Source organism: Argentina silus, assembly GCF_951799395.1.
Source record: "Argentina silus genome assembly, chromosome: 12".
Classification (NCBI taxonomy): Eukaryota; Metazoa; Chordata; class Actinopteri; order Argentiniformes; family Argentinidae; genus Argentina; species Argentina silus.
Window position 1 is genome coordinate 6,290,139 of NC_139666.1, and position 20,517 is coordinate 6,310,655.

The 20,517-nt window shown below is 47.2% G+C and overlaps 2 protein-coding genes across 3 annotated transcripts in view; one reads left to right on the plus strand and one right to left on the minus strand.

The window, feature by feature from the left end:
* The first annotated feature begins 2,769 nt into the window (after nucleotides 1-2,769).
* On the plus strand, nucleotides 2,770-8,969 carry ddx18 (DEAD (Asp-Glu-Ala-Asp) box polypeptide 18). The gene is made up of 14 exons (XM_083681630.1): nucleotides 2,770-2,883; nucleotides 3,702-3,893; nucleotides 3,986-4,294; nucleotides 4,384-4,519; nucleotides 5,039-5,139; nucleotides 5,530-5,729; nucleotides 5,894-6,008; nucleotides 6,159-6,298; nucleotides 6,513-6,674; nucleotides 6,880-7,032; nucleotides 7,134-7,247; nucleotides 7,431-7,487; nucleotides 7,702-7,879; nucleotides 8,189-8,969. Exons 1-14 carry the CDS (start codon nucleotides 2,778-2,780, stop codon nucleotides 8,335-8,337), a joined length of 2,112 nt encoding a protein of 703 aa, XP_083537756.1. The 5' UTR covers nucleotides 2,770-2,777; the 3' UTR covers nucleotides 8,338-8,969.
* Nucleotides 8,970-9,111: 142 nt separating this feature from the next.
* The window catches only part of LOC310812639 (glycerol kinase-like), a 12,199-nt gene continuing 793 nt past the window's right edge, over nucleotides 9,112-20,517 (minus strand). Inside the window, exons 2-19 of one of the 2 annotated variants that reach the window (XM_083681275.1) lie at nucleotides 17,923-17,996; nucleotides 17,040-17,146; nucleotides 16,822-16,899; nucleotides 16,426-16,505; nucleotides 16,160-16,297; nucleotides 15,328-15,437; nucleotides 15,060-15,126; nucleotides 13,859-13,894; nucleotides 13,507-13,574; nucleotides 13,175-13,217; nucleotides 12,980-13,060; nucleotides 12,815-12,893; nucleotides 12,530-12,626; nucleotides 12,255-12,339; nucleotides 11,104-11,224; nucleotides 10,808-10,951; nucleotides 10,386-10,475; nucleotides 9,112-10,151 (exon numbers count right to left, since the gene is read on the minus strand). In XM_083681275.1, coding sequence (XP_083537401.1) covers nucleotides 10,132-10,151; nucleotides 10,386-10,475; nucleotides 10,808-10,951; nucleotides 11,104-11,224; nucleotides 12,255-12,339; nucleotides 12,530-12,626; nucleotides 12,815-12,893; nucleotides 12,980-13,060; nucleotides 13,175-13,217; nucleotides 13,507-13,574; nucleotides 13,859-13,894; nucleotides 15,060-15,126; nucleotides 15,328-15,437; nucleotides 16,160-16,297; nucleotides 16,426-16,505; nucleotides 16,822-16,899; nucleotides 17,040-17,146; nucleotides 17,923-17,996 — 1,518 coding nt within the window. In that variant the 3' untranslated portion in view covers nucleotides 9,112-10,131. Of the gene's footprint in view, nucleotides 10,156-10,385; nucleotides 10,476-10,807; nucleotides 10,952-11,103; nucleotides 11,225-12,254; nucleotides 12,340-12,529; nucleotides 12,627-12,814; nucleotides 12,894-12,979; nucleotides 13,061-13,174; nucleotides 13,218-13,506; nucleotides 13,575-13,858; nucleotides 13,895-15,059; nucleotides 15,127-15,327; nucleotides 15,438-16,159; nucleotides 16,298-16,425; nucleotides 16,506-16,821; nucleotides 16,900-17,039; nucleotides 17,147-17,922; nucleotides 17,997-20,517 lie in introns of both variants that reach the window. The other variant, XM_083681276.1, reaches the window with a different exon arrangement.

Here is a 20,517-nt window from a genome sequence, read left to right on the forward strand (position 1 = left end):
GATAGCTGTGTAGGCAGCTCCTCTGCCTGAGGTCTCACTGGTGGTTACAGTAATCATGTAGAAATGGAGCCTCAGTCGTGGAGTTGTGATTGGGTATAACACATGTGCACTCTGCTTTCAGATTCATTCACTTCAAATAGCAGTATATCAGTTGAAACAACCGATTTGCAGGTACTGCTTCCTTCTTCTCTTCCCTCCCTCCCTTCCTCCCCACCCTCCCTTCCTCCTCTCTCCCTCCCTTCCTCCTACCCTCCCTCCCCTTCCTCAGATCTCATTTCCTCAGACATAAGGGGTTTGCTGCCCTCATGTGTTCAACTCTTGTTCCACTACTGGTTACTACATTAGTTCGACACAGAGGGCCAGTTACTTACTAATTCACACATTCAATGGCAAATTGCCACTGAGGATGCTTTTTAGTCTAGGACTAGGCTTAAGCCTTGTCTGTGAAACCGGCCCAGAGAGTCCCAGCCTGGAAGCTAACTCACTAGCTATAGAATTTAGAACATACTATTTAGTCATAATGATTAAAATACGATTTATCACCTTTGCTTCGGCAATCCTCTACTGTAAGCTAAAGAAAAATAGAGAGAAAGAAAGAAATATGAATAAAAACTTCTTACTCACACTCCTGTCCAGACGGTGGCCGTATAGTACCGATGTTTACTGTGTCATAACTCATAACGCAGTAACAACAACCGAGGAGTTGTTCACACTTCATAAGTGCATGCCGCCTGTTTAAAGGCATCTGTAAACTCACACGTGTGTGTGTGTGTGTGTGTGTGTGTGTGTGTGTGTGTGTGTGTGTGTGTGTGTGTGTGTGTGTGTGTGTGTGTGTGTGTGTGTGTGTGTTCGTTGACAATGGCAGCGGAACATCTGAGGTACAACGTCAGGTCGAAACGCTTCGGACGTGCGATGTGGACATCAAGTTGATAGACTTCTGGCGTGAACACGAGTGTCTGTTCATCACTACCATAGCGTCTTATCACAACAAGCAACTCAGGTCCAAGCTGTGGACAGAGCTAGCGGTGTCACTCGGGATAGACGGTAGGTACAGTAGTCCACAGTGACATCACGTTTGAGAGAAAAGAGAGAGAGAAAGAACGAGAAAAATAAAGAGTCGTTAGAAAATACAAGAAAGGTTTCTATGCGGGTCTTTGTTGACAGGATTATATGTTTAATGCATGTAATTAATTAATTAATTAATTATTCATTTGCATGATGTATTCATTAATTCAAGTGCATACACGCTTTCATAAAGTCATCCATATGTCAAAGCCTTGTCCTGGCTGGACCCAAACAGACATGCGTCTTCCTCTGTTGTTTTCATTGGAGTGTATGGTGATTAAAAAGGTTGCCCTTCCACTCTTCTCTCCCCAGTGAGTGACAGAGAGAGACGGGCTCTGTCTCTTCTGACCATGTACAGGAAGATGCTGTGGTGGCCCAAGTCCAAGCTGCTCCGACCCAGAGCCACCAAAGCCAGGCTGTTGAGGAGACTCAACTTCCTCCAGCCGTACATCGTCCCTCGGAAGAACCACAAAGACCCGACTCCGGTGTGTGTTCACACATTGCTGTGTCTGTTGAAAACCCACGGAGGCTTACACTATTATCCTACTCACACTACAGAGACAAACCAAACTGAGCTGGGCTGGGCTGAGCTGGGCTGGGCTGGGCTGGGCTGGGCTGGGCTGGGCTGGGCTGGGCTGGGCTGGGCTGGGCTGGTTACACATCAGGGGAGGCTGGTGGAGGCAAAAACCTCGTGGAGGCAGAAACCGTCGTGGAGGCAGAAACCTCAGCCATCGACAGCGCTAATGTACCAGATGAAACCAGAGGCGGGCCCGGAGGAGACGGGGGAGGTCACGGTCACTGTGCCGCTATGACACGCATGATGAGACAAAGTAAAGACTGTTGACATTAAAGACATCTGACATTTTCAACATCATTTCATTTCAAATCAAATCAGATTATTTGTCTTATGCACAGCATACCGCAGTGAACTGTCCAATGAAATGTTACCTCTCAACAGTGCAGTGAAATACAAGGACAGGAATAAAATGAACAAGAGTAATAACAATACAATCGTATTGTGTAGCCTTGGAATGGTGGAATATATACACATAAATTGTGTGTGTGTGTGTGTGTGTGTGTGTGGTGTGTGTGTGTGTGTGTGTGTGTGTGTGTGTGTGTGTGTGTGTGTGTGTGTGTGTGTGTGTGTGTGTGTGTAAAAACGTGATGTGCAATATGTCCAGGACATATTGAATGTTACATTGCTACACCAAATTGGTATTTACAGTGCCTTTTTAGCCTTTTGAGTTGAAGAAGATATAGTTAACACATTTACACATAAAGATGTATGCAATGGTTGCATATACAGGGTTGTTTGTGTGGGAGAAGGCCTTGTTTCAGGGCTAGAGGTACATTGATCCAACTGCATTTTCATCTTCATTTGTTCACTTTTTTATAATAATAATAATAATAATAATAATGATAATAAATGCAATACTGCTACTGTCAGGCTTACAATAAAGCTCTTGTTTTGAGAAGTTATATACAGTAGTTGAGTGTTTTATTTGCTGGCGAAAGGAACACAACAGTGTGAATATGTTTATTTAACATTTATTAATGCAGCTAAATCTTAGAGAACATATTAGTTTTTGTGTTTAGACCATTTGCAGTCTGGCGTCATGACAACCACCACTTGAGGTCCTGTGTGTTTTCAGTCAGGCAGTGCGACGTGGCCCACAGCGGTCCTTCCATTCCACACGTGCAAATCTGCGATCATGGCAGACATACAGATGAGACTTCTTCGGAAGAAAATCCAGAAAAGAAGCGATACGACCAAAAAGCGTAAACAACTGAAGCAACAGAAAGAGGATGAAGATATTGGTATGTCATATATACATTATTTATATAGCTGTCTATACGAAGTTGTGTAGATAATGATAAGCATAATAACAACACCATCAAGCAAGCCAGCTCGTCGTATTAGCATGGCTAGTTAGCTAGCTAGCTAACTAAAAGTCCCCACAATGAACTGAAACGTTGCAGGATTGACTGCCTGTCTCAAGACAGCCATGCGATTGACACATCAACGATTCATGTAAACTAGCGAAACGTATTATCTTTGCAAGAGATGTTGTCAACCTCTGTTTATATGTGTAGTTTGTCAAAGTAGCCAGCTAACCCTAACAACGTGGACATCCGGTGAGGTTGCTCTCGCATGGCTCTGTTCTTGTGGCGCATGGGAGCGTAGCACTAGACTGCTTTGACGTACAGTCCCGTTCCACGACGTTGGAGAGCAAGCTTTGTCCCCGGCCTTCTGGCTGGTGAGGACGGCGTTCTGTATATTCCTACATCTTCCCAGAGCCCTCTGGGGACATGTCTGGGGAGCTAAACCATGCAGTGTACAATTTGATTTAGATAACGTCTTGAGTTGGTATAAAAGTGACTGGCCATTGGCATGAGTTATTAAAGGTCCACTGTAGACAGCACGGTGGACAAATGTCATTTTTGCTATTTGTGTGTCTAATACAAGGGTTTTCCCAGTTTAGCTTGCTAGTTTTCTAGCTATTTTCTCAAGGAATCGACTTTAAGCTGTTAACGAAGGGAACTAGCTAAATCCCTTGATCATTATTATTATTCGATTTTTTTAAACTGATAAATCTGTAATGACATTTCCCGTTTTCATGGCTCTGTGTTCTTAGATGACGTTAACGGGCTGGCAGAGGAGTGTGATGAGACGAGTCAAGAAGAAGCGACAGCAGCTTCAAAGCCAGACGCCGCTAAACCCATGAAGAAGCAGAAAAAGCAGAAGAATGTGCCTGCGAAAGAGGACACCACAGAAGAAAAGTCTGTCAAAAAGAAAAGGAAGTTCCCAAATGCCACCGAGTCACCAGGTAAGTTTATAGCGAGTGTGCTCCTTGGGACACTGTTGAATACTTGAATACTATTGTTGAACTAACCAGTGATTTGAATGGTCTTCCTGTAGGAGTGAAGAAGGCTAAGAAGGAGGATGCAGAAGGAGAGGAGGAAGAGATGGAGGAGGACCAAAAGGAGGAGAGAAAGGGGGTGATGGTGACAGAAGAGGAGACAAACGGTGAACTGACCACAGACCAATCAGAAAAGCCTGCAGAGGCTGGGGAGGAGGAGGATGAGGACGACGATGAAGAAGAAGAAGATGATGATGATGATGATGACGAGAAGGAGGGGGATGAAGAGGAAGAGGGGGATGGAGAGAAAGAAGGGGAGGATGATGAAGAGGAGGAAGATGGACCCGAGCTCCCAACAGGCTTGACAGGTATGCAACTCAAGTGTCTAGGGGCAGAGGGGCTAGTTGTTTCTGGACGGGACCTGTGTTAACTCTGTGTCTGTGTTTCTGTGTCTCAGGTGCGTTTGAGGACACGTCGTTCGCCTCCCTGGAGACCCTGATCAGTGAGAACACACTGAGGGGAGTCAAGGAGATGGGCTTTGAACACATGACAGAGATTCAACACAAGAGCATCCGCCCCCTGCTGGAGGGGAGGTAAGACTGCAGTTCTACTTCTACCTGGTTGTGGACACTACATCGCTTTCATAGGCAGAATGTGCTTTCGTCCATCCAAGGTTCACTGACTAGCCTACAACCAATGCAGAATTAATCCAACGCTTTTAAACCCACGTGAGGGACTGACTGGGTATACACTTTGTGGAGAAGGGTAGATAATCAGAATGTCAAGTAAAAAACTAAAACAAAAAAAAACGTTTCTGTGAAAAGTTAGTGCTGTGCAAGAATTGTGCCCAGAGTGCAATGTAGGTAATGTAGTTCTACCTCCACTAATAACTACACCTGCTGTGTCTTATTCCATGACAATGTGATGCTAGAATCTAGTGGTGTGTTGTGGGGGTAATGTGGTTATCTATGCTGTGTTGTTCACTATGAATGTTCTTTTGCATTGTGGGCAATGTAGGTTGTGTCCTTGCATTATGCTGTTCCCATAGGGATGTTATTCTACTGCATTGTCGGTCATGTTGTTTTCTCTCTGTTGTGTGTGTTGTTCTATAGGGATGTCCTGGCAGCAGCCAAGACAGGCAGCGGTAAGACCCTGGCCTTCCTCATCCCCTCCATAGAGCTCATCTACAAACTCAAGTTCATGCCCAGAAACGGTAAGACCTGCCAAACTCATCACTGGTCTGATGGCATGAGTGTTGAGGCCCAGCTCAGAACTGTGAAGGAGTGGATTAGGGGCAAAGATAGAGGAGTTGGCAGCTCGACAATGGCTCCTTCTGGCCAATCAATAGGCTTGAGTGGAGCTTAAACCTCCTGTCATGTTCTCTCAGATCTGTTGTGGATTTGTTCTTGAGTGAAGTCTTGTAGACTTGCCGCACTCACCTGCACAGAGGCATTAGCTCAGAAGTGTTTTGCGTGGAGGGAGAGAGACAGACAGACACACAGATGTCATTGAAAGCTCTTGGGGAACGGCCTGGGAATGCCTCTTGAATAGATGGTGACCCCTGACCTCTCATCCTCCTCCTCCTCCTCCTCCTCTCCCTCAGGTACGGGGGTGGTGATCCTCTCCCCCACCAGAGAGTTGGCCATGCAGACATACGGCGTGATGAAGGAGCTGATGACCCACCACGTCCACACCTACGGCCTGATCATGGGGGGCAGCAACCGCACTACCGAGGCCAAGAGGCTGGCCAACGGGGTCAACATCATTGTGGCCACGCCCGGGCGACTGCTGGATCACCTGCAGGTAACCTTTGACCCCCTAACCACACAACACCCGCTTTATTGAGTCCACACAAAGTCGCTCTGTCTCGAACTATACAGCCCATGTATGTATGTAACTGTCTTCTCTTCTTTCTCTCCCTCCCCTCCCCTCCCCTTCTCTTCTCTTCTCTCTCCTTTCTCCCTCAGAACACAGCAGGCTTTATGTATAAGAACCTTCAGTGTCTGATCATAGACGAGGCTGATCGCATCCTGGAAGTGGGCTTCGAGGAGGAGCTGAAACAGATCATCAAACTGCTGCCAAGTACGTACACACACAGTTTCATCATATTCGTGTGTGTGTGTGTGTTGACCTCTGGGGTATTAGGATCCCTTTGAACTCGACGTTTAATAATGGATCCTGATAAAGTGGTGTGTGTGTGTGTGTTCTGATGTGTATGCGTTGTTCCCTCAGAGCGGAGGCAGACCATGCTGTTCTCAGCCACTCAGACTCGTAAGGTGGAGGATCTGGCGCGTATCTCTCTGAAGAAGGAGCCCCTCTACGTCGGCGTGGACGACAACAAGGACAACGCCACTGTGGACGGTCTGGAGCAGGTAACACACTCCTCTCACTCACACACACACTCACGCGCTCACTCACTCTCTCATATATACACATACACACACACACATACCGAAACTCTCTCATACACACACCTTCAAGTTATCACAGATACATTGTTCTAATCAACCGTGATCAACTTTATTCTTTATTCAACTTTATTATTCACACAATATCTAATGCATGAAAAATGAAACCCGTCGTCAGGGTTACGTGGTGTGTCCGTCGGAGAAGCGCTTCCTGCTGCTATTCACGTTCCTGAAGAAGAACAGGAAGAAGAAGCTGATGGTGTTCTTCTCCTCATGCATGTCCGTCAAGTTCCACTACGAACTCCTCAACTACATCGACCTGCCCGTCATGGCCATCCACGTGAGTCACACACGCTGCCTCACCCCTCCGCCTCACCCCTCTCCTCTTCCTCCTCCTCACCCCTCTCCTCTTCCTCCTCCTCACCCCTCCACCTCACCTCTCAGGACTTTCCTCACCTCTCCTCACCCCTCTCAGTCCTCTCCTCCCCTCACCCCTCAGGTGTTTCATGTATGTATGATGTATTCTATGTGTTGTGGTGTCTCAGGGGAAGCAGAAGCAGACCAAGCGCACCACCACGTTCTTCCAGTTCTGTAACGCTGACACAGGGATCCTGCTGTGTACGGACGTGGCGGCCAGAGGCCTGGACATCCCCGAGGTCGACTGGATCGTCCAGTATGACCCCCCTGATGACCCCAAGGTAACCCACCCCACTGGCGCTGGAAGTGTGTGTGTGCGACCGACCGACCCTGGTCTCCTATATGTGTGTGTGACATCTGGCCTCCTCCTTGTCTCTCTCAGGAGTACATCCACAGGGTGGGCAGGACGGCTCGGGGGATCAATGGGATAGGCCACGCCCTACTCATCCTCCGACCCGAGGAGCTGGGCTTCCTGCGCTTCCTCAAGCAGGCCAAGGTGAGAACCACAACCATCCCAAACCACCACTCAACCCAAGTCAAGTCAACCATCCTTAACCACTACTCAAGTGTAACCCAACCACCCCTAACCACTACTCAACCACCCCTGACCATATTGGAATGCAGGTGGGAACCACAAAATCAGACATGTTTTAATGTGTTCCTCTCTCTCTGTCCCCAGGTGCCTCTCAGTGAGTTTGAGTTCTCCTGGAGTAAGATCTCTGATATCCAGACTCAGGTAAGAGACACACACACGTTTATCACTGCACCTCAACCACAGCTCTTATGATATGCATTCATATTTACCTCCGCATGACAACCTGACATTTGATGTCGTTCTCTTTTCTTCTTTCCCCTTCCTTACTTCCCTCTCCTCCTTCCTTACTTCCCTCTCCTCCTTCCTTACTTCCCTCTCCTCCTTCCTGCCCCCCTCCCTCCTCTCTTTTGTGCAGATGGAGAAGTTGATAGAGAAGAACTACTACCTCCACAAGTCAGCCCAGGAGGCGTACAAGTCTTACGTCAGGGCGTACGACTCCCACTCCCTCAAACAGATCTACAGCGTCGGTACCCTCAATCTCCCCATGGTGGCGCTGTCCTTCGGCTTCAAAGTGCCCCCCTACGTCGACCTCAGTATCCTTTACAAGATACCTAAGACTGTTTCGTCTGTTCCATTGTGTCAGGGAAATAGAATACAATATATAACTTTATTACCCCGAAATGGAAACTCGCTTATGGCATCACCATGCAAAATTGTAGAAAAAAAACATTGCATCATACACCATAATCCATTCAAACACATTATCACATGATATACATTAAAACAGTGGCACTGTCAAATCAAGCTCAGCTAAATGAACTGTTCATATACATGTACTACTCAACCTCTAGTGGGTTGAGGTGTGAGCTGCGTTAGTGGCCTTAACCCCCCTCCCCCCCCAGACGTCCACAGCAGCAGAGGAGTGAAGATGACGAAGAGAGGAGGTGGGGGCGGCTTCGGTTACCAGAAGAAAGGCAGCGTCAACAAGTCCAAGATCTTCAAACACGTCAACAAGGGCGGCAAGGGAGACAAGAGGCAGTTCTCCCGCTAGCCTGGCCAGCTGTGGGACTCCAAACATGGCCGTCTGGACTCTCGCCCTATGCTCCCTCTATGGAGTGTATTGTCTCTTACTCTTGAATAGGACATCATGTTGCGTTCTCCATGTGTGTCTATGGTGGTCTGTGGGATTCAAAAATGGCTACCCTGGGGCTCTCACCATGCTGTCTCTCATTGTTCTGTTCATGTGTGTGGAGACCAGTCCCTGTCTCTCACATAGGAAAACATGTCCCTGGAGGTGTGTGTGTGTGTGTGTATTAGACCAGTCCCATTTCTACACACATTCTACAAGCGGCCCATTGTCTCCTCTGTGAAGCCTGTCTCACCCTGAAGAGGTGTTTTGTTATTGAACAGGTGTGACTTACCTGTCCTTCTGAACAGGTATGCTGTACCTACCTTTATCTAGGAACAAGATGATGTTAATAATTTACAATGGCAGAACTGTCTACGGGCTCCACCTGTTCTGAGGGCATTCTCTCAGATGTGTAGTCTTTCCCACGGACTCTTTGATACTATGATATGCATCGATTATACAGAATTGTACATTGATAAATGTTGTTTGTGTTGATTTTTCTTCTGTGACTCTTGACTGTACTCTACTGGCTTATTAAAACAATATAAACCCCATCACAGCTTTGTTTGTGTCTATACAGGACATGAGAGCTGAGGCATAGCTGTACTTTTAAGCAGCGTTCACATGATAAGCACTCTCACATTAGAAGCATTCCAGAAGGTAGTCAGAAGAAATCCAGAATCATTGAGGTTGAATTTTCTTAAAACTTTATGGTGAATTATCAATCATCTGTATAACAGACAATGAATGTGTCAAGACAATTTCGCTTCAGATTTACAAACATTGTTTGTTTTAAGAAAGTCATAATAAATACACAGATTATCATCCAAATCTAAAGAGCAGCATTTCAGAAAGCATTTCACATTGTCCAATCGCCCAATTCATCCCCCCACAGTTTAGGATTCAATACAACCTTACAGTAATTCAACACCTCAGAATCATCTCACTAAAGCACAGCTGAGATACATAAGTCACTGACAAGAATGTGTTAGAATTCCTCCACTCTTAGTTTGTATAGTGATCCTGTGTCAAGTCGTCGATGATCCCTAACTAACTAAAATCAATAACGTTAGTGGATTAAAAACAACAAAATATTTTCCCTTTACAAGAACATGTGTTCCCCTACCCCGCCCTCTGAACCAACCGATGCTAGATTATGAAGTGCTTTAAGGCCCTGTGACACTTCCAATTCAGGCTTCTTCAAGTGGATCCAGGTGGTCAGAGCAACAACCATCAACCATCTCTTTCATACGACCCTCTGACATTACCACAACGATTGTTCAACATCGAGGCTGGAGCCATCACAGCCAACAAGTCATTGGACGGCCAGTTTAAACATCAAAATTCACAAAAAATGTACAGTATCGATCGTAAACAGCGTTAAAAAGGGACCATGTGTCAAGATAAAACAGACAAATATAAACATAAAATATGAACATACAGTTTCACCTGTAAAAATACAAAAGGGATTGTAGATTCACAGTATAACCAGATAGCAGTTGCTCTCCATCTATCTTGTCATCTTCCCCTGAGCAGAAGAGCTCTCCAACTGTCTACACTGGTACCATGGGGAGGGGGGGAGGGGACTTGGAATGCACATCGTCACATCACAACAGATTAAAGGTGCAAGAGACAGTGTTACATTCATAAAGTCTCCCCTCCCGCTCCACCTCCGTATCCATCCTCCAAGGTTCCTAGGCATTGACGTGTCCTGGCTCAGATGTCCTTATGGTGTTCTGTCTGATGGGAGGAGGAGAGAGAAGGGGGGGGGGGGGGGGGCACACAAGGTTAGATAGAACCAAGCAGGACATGCTAGCAACATAATCTATATGATCCATATCTAGTTGACCATCAGGGGAGGCTGGTGGAGGTACACATCGGAGGACGGGCTCATTGTAATACGTGGAATGCAATGACGAATGCCGTCCTCCGATTTCTACCTCCACTAGCCTCCCCGTTGACCTACGTACCATTCCCAGTGCAGAAGACTGGTTCAAAGGTCTCCCAGTTCATAGCTTTCTGGACCGCCTTCTTCCAGCGGGCAAATCGGAACTCACTCTCTAAAGACAGATGAAACATACAACCGTTAGTACTGAAACTCACTCTCCATAGGAGAGACAGACCGTTAAAACTGAAACTCACTCTCTATAGGAGAGACAGACAGTCCAGACAATGAAACAACTGCATCCCTTGTAATACAAACATACCTAAGGAAGCTGTGCCTGTTTAAGTAGTCTAGTAGTGGACTCATTCCTCCACTAGATGGCAGTGTCCGTTAAACTGATGTTGAACTCTGTGTTCACTATGGAGAAGACTACAAGATCCTCTGTGTTGTTCTAGGGCTTGTATTTCTGTTAGTGTGTCATTCTAGTATAGAGAGTGTCCCTCCTACCTTCGATGGCGATCTGTGGTTTGTACATCTCAGAGGCGACCTCAGGGAGGTCACCGGGGGTCAAGCTCCACACCCCGACCCCCTCCGCTGCTCCTGCGACCATCGCTGCCCCGAGGGCGGTGGTCTCAGACATGGACGGCCTCACTGTGGATGGGCACACACACGTCAACATTGTTATAGAATCTCTATGTAGCTGTGACTACAGGCACATATGTAACCAGTTGACAAAACACCTCCTGGTGCTTATGAGTATGTATATGAGTAGTAAAGTTAATGTTTGTGTGTGAGTGTCTTACCCACGGGGATGCAGAGTATGTCAGCCTGCAGCTGCATCAGTAGTCTGTTGGAGGTCATTCCTCCATCCACCTGCAGCTGGGTCAGAGGGATGCCACTGTCCTGGTTCATCGCATCTAGAATCTGACACACACACACACACACACACACACACACACACACAGTGGTGAAGTCTGTTCTCTAGTCTAAACAAGTCAGTTTAATCTTGTTTAAAGCCAGTGTGCTGTTGGTAGCCTGTGTATTTTGCTGTGGCTATCCTGCCTTAAGCTCAGGAACCTAGTTTCTATTTGGAAGCCAGCTGTTTGAAGTCAATTGCTGTGAAATGCTGTCAATCTCCAGTGGGAGGGCCTGACACTATCCTGCAAGGTATTTAACCCCTGCTCACCTGGACCAGGACTAATGCATTTGGGATTGAGTGAGTGGTGAAACGCATCTGGTCGTTAACTGATCGTCAGGTGGGAGGAGCTGCTACCCTGCTAGTCATCAGCAATCACAGAATCTGCAGAATTTATATAGTGACGATCACAGAGCGACAGCCTCCTGACACGAAGAAGGAGTAGGCAATCTGTGGACTCCATCCAGGAAGGCCAAAGTATTTTTATTCTATTAGTTTGTTTTTTCACTACTCTGTGTACTGAGTGCTACCTACATCTTGTATTGCCCACAAACCCTTTATCTCTATACCAGCAAATATCACAATGTCCCCATTCCTGTTTTTTCATCCATCAGGAGGACACATTGACTCTACACCCCCACTCGCAACCCTTCCAATCTAACCTACCCACCATGCTCAACTGACCATGACCTCACTGTCGCGGGAGGACTTTGGAACTGCCAGTCAGTGGTCCGGAAAGCAAAGGCTATCTCAGCTTACGCCTGCTTCATGTCCCTCCACTTCTTTACTCTCATAGGGACATGGATTACACCTGATAACACAGCTACTCCAGCAGCCCTCTCCGATGCCTACTCCTTTTCTCATTCCCCTAGACTCTCTGGTCAAGGAGGAGGAACAGGACTCCTTATCTCGCCTAAGGGGTCACATAATGTCCTTCCCCTGTCACACCTGTCCATATCCACCCCGCTGGTGGAATGATTGGATAAAAGGCGTCTGCTAAATGCCGTAAATGTAACACACGCACGCAGACACACACACCTCTCTGGTCTGAAAGCAGACAGCCTCCAGGGCAGCGAAGGCCAGGTGACTCCTGTTGGTGAACTGAGTCAGTCCACAGATGATCCTGAGAGAGAGAGGGGGGGGGGGGAGAGATTAAATCAATCTAGAAATATGATCAAATAGCTAAGTGTTAAAAGAGTGTAGTGTATAGTGTGTAGTATATAGTGACTGTAGTGTAGAGTTTATAGTGTGTACAGTATATAGTGTATAGTGTGTGTTGTGTATAGTGTGTGTAGTATGCAGTCGTAACTCACCCGCGTGCACTAGGCTCCCAGTAGGGGGCGTACAGGCCAGAGAAGGCAGGAACAAAGTAACAGCCATACGACGAGCCTACTGACTCTGCGAGCTTCTCTGTGAGAGGGGGAAGAGGAGGGGGAAGATGTGTGACAGTGAGCGCTGGGGACAGTGGTGTATATATAGGTAGCATGTGGAATTCAGAAGTATGGTGAAACATGCCGTACGTATGGTGACAAATGTATAGGTAGACAGACAGACAGACAGAGAGACAGACAGACTGGCAGAGACAGAGAGACAGGTACCTATCTCGCAGGTGGACTGGACGATCCCCAGGTTGTCCTTCAGCCACCGCACCACTGCCCCCCCGATGGCCACTGAACCCTGGGACACACAGAGCACACCAATCACAAATCACACGCCAATCAGGGCCCAGCGTCTACACAGTCCGACCAATAGCAGGTCCTCACCTCTAGGGCGTAGTATGCTGGTTGGTCCTTCCCTAGCTGGTAGGCGACTGTGGTGAGTAGGCCGTGCTCTGACTCCACAGGCTGAGATGAGAGAGAGAGAGAGAGACACCATTCAATAACAAACAAACATACAATACAATGTCCATGTTTATGTAAAAACCCATTTGATGTCTGTCAAAACAGGATATATCCTACCTTGACCCCTGTGTTTTTGAGCAGGAAGCAACCGGTCCCATACCTAGAGAAGAGAAACAGAACTTCAGAGAAATGGACAGAACAGAGAAAGCTATTCTACATTCTAATGCATGTCTTTTGAATGGGTGGGGCCCTAACCCCAGCCTGAAACCAGACACTCCAGTTCCACAGAGAGAGAGCTGGATAGCCACACCTAAGACACACACCCCTGACACACACACACACACACGTATGATTCAGAAGCACACCCTTGGTCCCACGGTCCATCTATGGTCGTTATTGATGGAATGATTGACTGATCGATTTATTGATTGATAGAGAGGCATTCTTACGTGTTTTTGGCCTGTCCGTCCTTGAAGCACATCTGACCAACCAGAGCAGCCGACTGGTCTCCTATACACTGAGGGGCGGGACAATGGAGACCTGTCAATCACTCAGCTGACAGGAGATTAACTATACAGATACACAAGAACACAAGCGCGGCGCACACACACACCTCTGTCAGTCACCACGCCATTCATCATCCACTCCAACTGGTGCAGTCACAGTCTAGACAATCATTCACTCTGACAGAGACAGAGACAGAGACAGAGACAGAGACAGAGACAGAGACAGAGACAGAGACACACACACACACACACACACACACACACACACACACACACACACACACACACACCTTACCCCGGAGATAGGAATCCCTGCTAAGGAGCCTGATTTCTAGAGGGGAGAGAAAAACAAGTTTTAGCATTTAACATACACAGTGAAAGCAGTAGTGGGAGAGAGTGGGGCCTTGAGGTAGTGTAATGGAAACAGGGTGGGGAGGGGGGAGGGGGGAGGGGCAGGAGGGCAGCATTCTCTCCACTGACTGAGCAACTGTCCCTGTACTGACCTCCCCTGGTAGAGTGTGGGCTCATGCCTATAATGCCGTTTTTCCACTACCGCGCTGTACCATACCGGAATCCTCAGTACCCGTGCTGTTTTTAGCTACCCTTCAGGAGTAGGTACTAAACGTAGTACCCGTGCTGAACTGCTTTACTGCTGGCCGTTGATCGGTCAATGAAAGCGTCACTAAAAACGTCATCCCATTCACAAGGTTAGCTTCGACTTCGTCCAGTGCGATGTTGTGTCTCCTGAGTGACTGTGGATACACTAGTAGGCAGTACGCTGCGGGGAGGGTACAAATGCGTGCCGTCCTATCCCGTGCCATGCCTTACCGTACTGTATAATGGAGAAACGCCGTAAGTGAGAGACACCATTTTTGGGGCCAGCGGGCAGACATTTTGGGGCCAGTGACATCCAAAAGCATGTCAGGAGGAGGAGGTGACAGCAACAGATCACCAATCGACCTCTGAACACCAGGTCAAGGTGCATTGACGGTTAGTGTAACAGACTGTGACGCAGACAGAGAAGCAAACACCAACAGGCAAACAGACAGAAACAAAACAGGCAAACAGATAGTTGATGGTGAGTGTTCTGTCTATGACAATATCACTGATACCAGCAAAAAAAAGTCAGTTCTCTGTCCAAGGGACAAATTTAACCGGTAAAACAGACAACAATGTCTACCACAGCAGCCTTGGACCGTCTTCACAGCTCACCGAGTAATTATTACATCATGTTATATTGCATCTTATCAGGCCATTATGACATTAAAAACATTTCTCACGAAACAACGTGACAACCTCATAAGCTAGTTTATGATTTATTGACATCATAGAACAGCATTACGGCTCCCTTCTCAAGAAACATGATGAGGTCAAACTCACTGAATAAGTAGGTCAGTCAATGGTTAATGTAATGCTTTGGCAGTATACCAACACAAAAACGTACACACACACACACACACGCACACACACGCGCTCGGCAGATTGGATGAACTCACTATTGAACCGTATATTTCGGAGGAGCTTCTCACTTTGGGCAGGATCTCCATTGGAACATCAAAGTACCTACGCCCAACACAAACACATGAGTCAAGCAGTGGAAGGTGATGCAAGCAACGTACTGCAGGAAGGCTGTTGGTATCAACAACTGATTATGCATGGGTTTCAGGTGTGTGTGTGTCTGTTTGTTTGTTTGTTTTGGTTCTGATGTGGACTATGCATGGGTTTCAGGTGTGAGTGTGAGTGTATGTGTGTGTGTGTCCCTACTTGCAGAGCTCGGGGTCCCAGTCCAGAGTGTGTATGTTGAACAGCATGGTCCTGCTAGCGTTGGTCACGTCAGTGCAGTGGACCCCCCCACTCCGGCCCCCCGTCAGGCACTGTGGAGCACAACAATACACACGTCAGATAACAGGAGAGGCAGGTTGAGAGAGGGAAGAAACCTTGAGGAACCAGTGTCCCCATCCCACCTGTTTCCTTAACGCATTTAGTTAGCCGAGGGTGAATAAAGTCACCCAGATTGTCAACATTCTAGAGTGCCAAGGGTGACTTTACTCACCCAAAATGTGTCAATGATGCCGCTTCGTTTTGTAGCCAATCAAAGTATTGTTGCTAGGTAAATACCACATCTAAACACTTGTGTCACAGTGTTCCAGAATTCTTTGGCAGTCAGTGAGTTAAATGTACAATGGTGTACTTCGCAAACAAAGATTTAAAAAAAAGCAACAAACTGGTCTAAGAGATTTGGTGGAAACCTATCCGGTGCTTTTAGATCCATGTGGGGGAAGTGTACAAGAGCACATTGCAAGGTGCCGGATAATTGGGACGAAGCCCTAGCCTCCAGAGTTGAGCCCAGAGGAGTAACCTTAAGAAGAACCAGGTATATAAAAAAAGTACCTAGTCCATAAAATATATTTGTTATCTGTTAAGAAAGGGACTAGAAATGATGCAAGTAATGCTATTGCTTGCAACTTCAATTCTATTTCCTAATTTCAAAGCTGATCTATCTGTAATAAAAAAATAAGTAATAATAATACTAATTTACATTTTTTAAAAAAGGTTCTAGAGTTAAGGTTCTAGGGCTGAGCCCAGCGGGTCGTACCCAGATGAGCCAGGAGTCCACAGTGCCGAACATGGCCCTGTGGGTCAGAACCGCCTCACGGACCTCCTCCACGTTGTCCATCAGCCAGCGCAGCTTCACCGCACTGAAGTAGGTACTGATGGGCAGGCCTGTCTTATGCTGGGGGGGGGAGGAGAGAGAGAGATCATTATTGGGTTGATTTAGAATTGTATTTATTTATATTGATTTGTTTATTTATTTATTGGGGTTGGGGTTAACCCTCCTCCTCCTCCTCCTCCTCCTCTCACCTTCAGGTGGTTCTTGTTCTTGCCAGGGGTCTTGTTGATCAGACGCTCCACAGTAGACTGAGTGCGCAGGTCCAGCCACACTGCACACACACCAGCACACAAGGGGTTAAGAGAGTGTGTGTATATGTGTGTGTTCCACTACTGAAAACCACATTCCACTAGAACAAGTACAGTAAAGACAAGGGGGGCTACAGCCTACAGACATTCCTTTATCTGGGGTAGGTGCCGGTGTTGGGGTATGACAACAATGCTAGTGACTGTAGGATGTGATGAGTTCTGTGGCGGGGGGGGGGGCGTGTGTGTGGGAGAGTTATGTACAATGATTCCAACTGCTATGTGCATTCACTTGTGAATATGTCTGTATCGACCAATCAGCAGTGGTCGTTATGAACCCACCAATGGCATTGTAGAGGGGTTCCCCAGTCTCCTTGTCCCACACCAGCGTCGTCTCTCTCTGATTGGTCACTCCCACGGCTGGGTAAAACAAAAACAAAACAAAAGCCTTGTTTATCCGGCTGATCCCTCTAATGTCAGATGAGCTACACACACACACACACACACACACACACACACACACACACACACACACACACACACGGTGTGGTCCCAGGTACCTTTGATGTTAGAGATGTCGATGTCTAGCTGGCCGAGTTTCTCACAGGTCCTCTCCACACACTCATACACAGACTGTAAGATCTCCTTAGGGTCCTCCTCTACCCAGCTGAGAGAAAGAGAGGGAGAGGGGAGGGGGCGAGAGAGAGAGACAGAGAGAGAGAGAGAGAGAAAGGACCAGGTTTAAACATTTCATGTTTGGTCTTGTTTGAAGTGTTTACCCCTTCTACTACTACCACCACCACCAGGTGTTACACTCTGACTCTAACCCAGAGGGGGACATTCCCTCCACTCTACCTCCCTCCCTCCCTCCCTCCGACCAGGTCCTGTAATGCACGGAATTGAATGAATGCGTTCCATGCATTACAATGAGCCCGTCCTCCGATTTCTACCAGCCTCCCCTGACCTGAACCTCCCATTTCCACCTCCACATCCCTGTCATAGACACACCCAATAGGCTGGCCACGCCCCTCAACCCTGGATGTTGGACCCTCTGGGTCTGTCTACAGGGAATTAACACACATACAGCTTCATTGAAGTGTTACTGAGTGTAACTCAGTAAGGAGAGACACTCCTTATCGTTAGGGGTAAGGGACGTTTTCTAAAAACAAACCTAACTGAGCTTTTAGAACTGACTGGCTGGCTGTGCCTACTAAACAGCATGGAGGGCTGTTATGTAATGCCTGGGGGCTGCTGGGAGGGTCAGGTCAGGGGAGGCTGGTGGAGGTAGAAATGGGAGGGTCAGGTCAGGGGAGGCTGGTGGAGGTAGAAATGGGAGGGGAGGGTCAGGTCAGGGGAGGCTGGTGGAGGTAGAAATGGGAGGGGAGGTTCAGGTCAGGGGAGGCTGGTGGAGGTAGAAATGGGAGGTCCAGGTGACGTACTCACCCCTCTTTAGGGAAGCTCTGTTTGATCTCCACCTGGTGATGGCTGATCAGCTCTGCTGTCTCAGCTTCAAACACCTGAGGAGAAGAGAGGAAGAGGGGGAGAGACATTATAGAACAGAGAATACTGGGTTTCAATACTACTATGTTTCAATAATCTACAGATGGGGACGGTTTAAGGTGCTGCACCGTAATAGGCTTCTACATGAGGGGGGGACGGTTTAAGGTGCTGCACCGTAATAGGCTTCTACATGAGGGGGGAAGGTTTAAGGTACTGCACCAGCTAAATTAATTCTGTCTGGCCTTATTGAAAGCTAAACTGCAACCCTAAGACAATGCTGTTGTTTTGGTCTGCTAACTGACTGGTCTATGGTGATATCACTGTGTAGATCCAACCTCAGACCACATCAAAACGATATCACTTCAGACATTGCCTACTGTGGGGTCATTCAAGATGCAAAATCAATGCAGAGCTGGACATGGACTTCTGTTACAGAAAGACAACACGGAGGGAATGCTTCTGCTAAGCTTGGCTATGATTCGCGCACGCACGCACACAGACAGTTAGCAGTGCCATTCGGTGTCACATTCAGGCCAGGTCCACTATCTGGCCAGCAGACCGTGACATCAACCCTGAGAGACACAAAGACACACTGTGTGTGGAGACGTGCATGACTGAACCAGTGGGTGGGTGGGAGGGTGGGTGTGTGTGTGTGTGTGCGGTCTCACAGCTAGACAACGTGACTGATAATAGCATCATCAAATAGGTCAGGTAGGCTAGATCAGAGTGTTCTATAAGGGAGAGTGGTGCCAATGAAGAGGTCCATCTTTTGTTTTATTGGCCAACGCCAAATAGTTCCTTTACGTTAGACCAACGGAGCATGTTGCCAGGCAACTGGTTGTTAGTCCAATGAAACAATCAATATTGGGTAAATCAGGACGTTTAACCAGGAAGCTATATGGAACTATTTGAAGATCATTGGCACTACTCTTCTAATACACCACTCTGGGTTAGGTTATCACTCACAATCAAGTTCAATAGTGTCACTCACCAGCATGAAACCTATCCCATGTATTCATCTCTCTCAAAGGTCATTGGGTACAGTGAGGGCTGCTCAGTGCTTGGATTTCTAAAACAGTCGACCTTCTCAAGTTATACATTAAGCCTTCTTAAAATGTTAACGCCTAACCATTCGTCCAATCAAACGACCAACCAGCTGACCAAGCAACGTGTGTTTGATACCATTCCTCATTCCGTTCATTACAATGAGCCCATCCTCCCATTTCTACCTGCACCAGCCTCCCCTGATCAAATCAATCACTCAAACAATACAACCATCCACTAGCCTAGACTGTGAGCAATGGGCTACTCATATCAACACAGACCATGCTAGTGTTACACACCAGACAGAGACTCCCACTCCATTGTGAACCCTATAACATGCTAGGTGTCAAGGTCAGCTGGTATCTCTACAAGTGGACATTGGTCCTAAACAAAGAAACCAGCCAGAGATACTTCATTCCTATAGCCATCAATGAGCTCTTTAAAAAGGGACCACGGGAGCAGGGGGAGGAGGAGAAGGAAGTTAGTCTATTTTTCTTGACAGCGATAATAAGATAAGACGGGTTTAAAACCAGATCCATTAAGATATCTCACCCTAACTGAGGCAGTCCGTCAACAGGACAAGAGCAAGTTCTACAGATATACACCCACTCTAAGACCGTCCCCCTCAGTCTTTACCAACACAAACACAACAGCAGAGGTAGTCTCTGTCAGCCTGCGATCCTAGAGTTGGTCTGACCGAGACCACATTTAACCCATAATTTTAAAACTCTTATTACATCAGAGATGTTGACAGATTAAGATTGCCTTGGGAATCAGGTATTGTACACCGGATGGTATGCACACGTTCTGGAGATCTAGGTAGGCAATAGGCAGCTGTAGAATTAGGACAAGACTGACAACTGCATTCTTTCCCAAAGTGAACATCTCTCAGGGGGGGGGGGACGTTTTGGCATATAACATTCTTTTAGCTAAGTGCCAGTAAATCAATCAATACAATTCCTTGTGCAGCTAGGAGTTACAAAATATAAAATCTACATTTCAAGGACCACTCTTTCACTTGAGTTCCGCCAATTCCCCAGAGTAGACAGGTACAAGGCTTGTTCACAAACATAAACACCACAACGCAGGGGTTTACTCCAATCCCTGTCAGGTGAAGGAAGGGGTGGAATAGCATGATCAGGTTCCTGCCCTAGTAGGTCAAGGGAGGCGACACCCCTTGTCCTCTTCAACCAACCATTGACTAACCACCTATGACAATGGCTACCGCAGTTTGTTTGTGTGTGTGTGGTACAGTCGTGCCCCTAAAGGAACTGGTTACTGAGTTACTGTGTTCAGACTAACTTTGCGTTGAAACGAGCCAAAGACAGGCTGGACTCCTGCCCTCTCGGTGTGTCTTTATGAGACGTGTATGCATAACCTCTCACTCAGAAGCAATGCTTGTTATCGTGCATTTCGCAGACTTTGGTTAGCGCTAGGTAGAACTACGGCCAGGACTGAATGACCACAAGTCTTGTCATTTGAAACACAGTGCGT

What these genes read in the sequence shown, in the direction of transcription:
- ddx18 (XM_083681630.1), top strand. Translation starts at nt 2,778, where the DNA reads ATGGCAGACATACAGATGAGACTTCTTCGGAAGAAAATCCAGAAAAGA. An exon ending in ACCCCCCTGATGACCCCAAG is followed by an intron (nt 7,033 to 7,133) that starts GTAACCCACCCC and finishes TGTCTCTCTCAG; the next exon opens with GAGTACATCCACAGGGTGGG. An exon ending in GCCCCCCTACGTCGACCTCA is followed by an intron (nt 7,880 to 8,188) that starts GTATCCTTTACA and finishes CTCCCCCCCCAG; the next exon opens with ACGTCCACAGCAGCAGAGGA.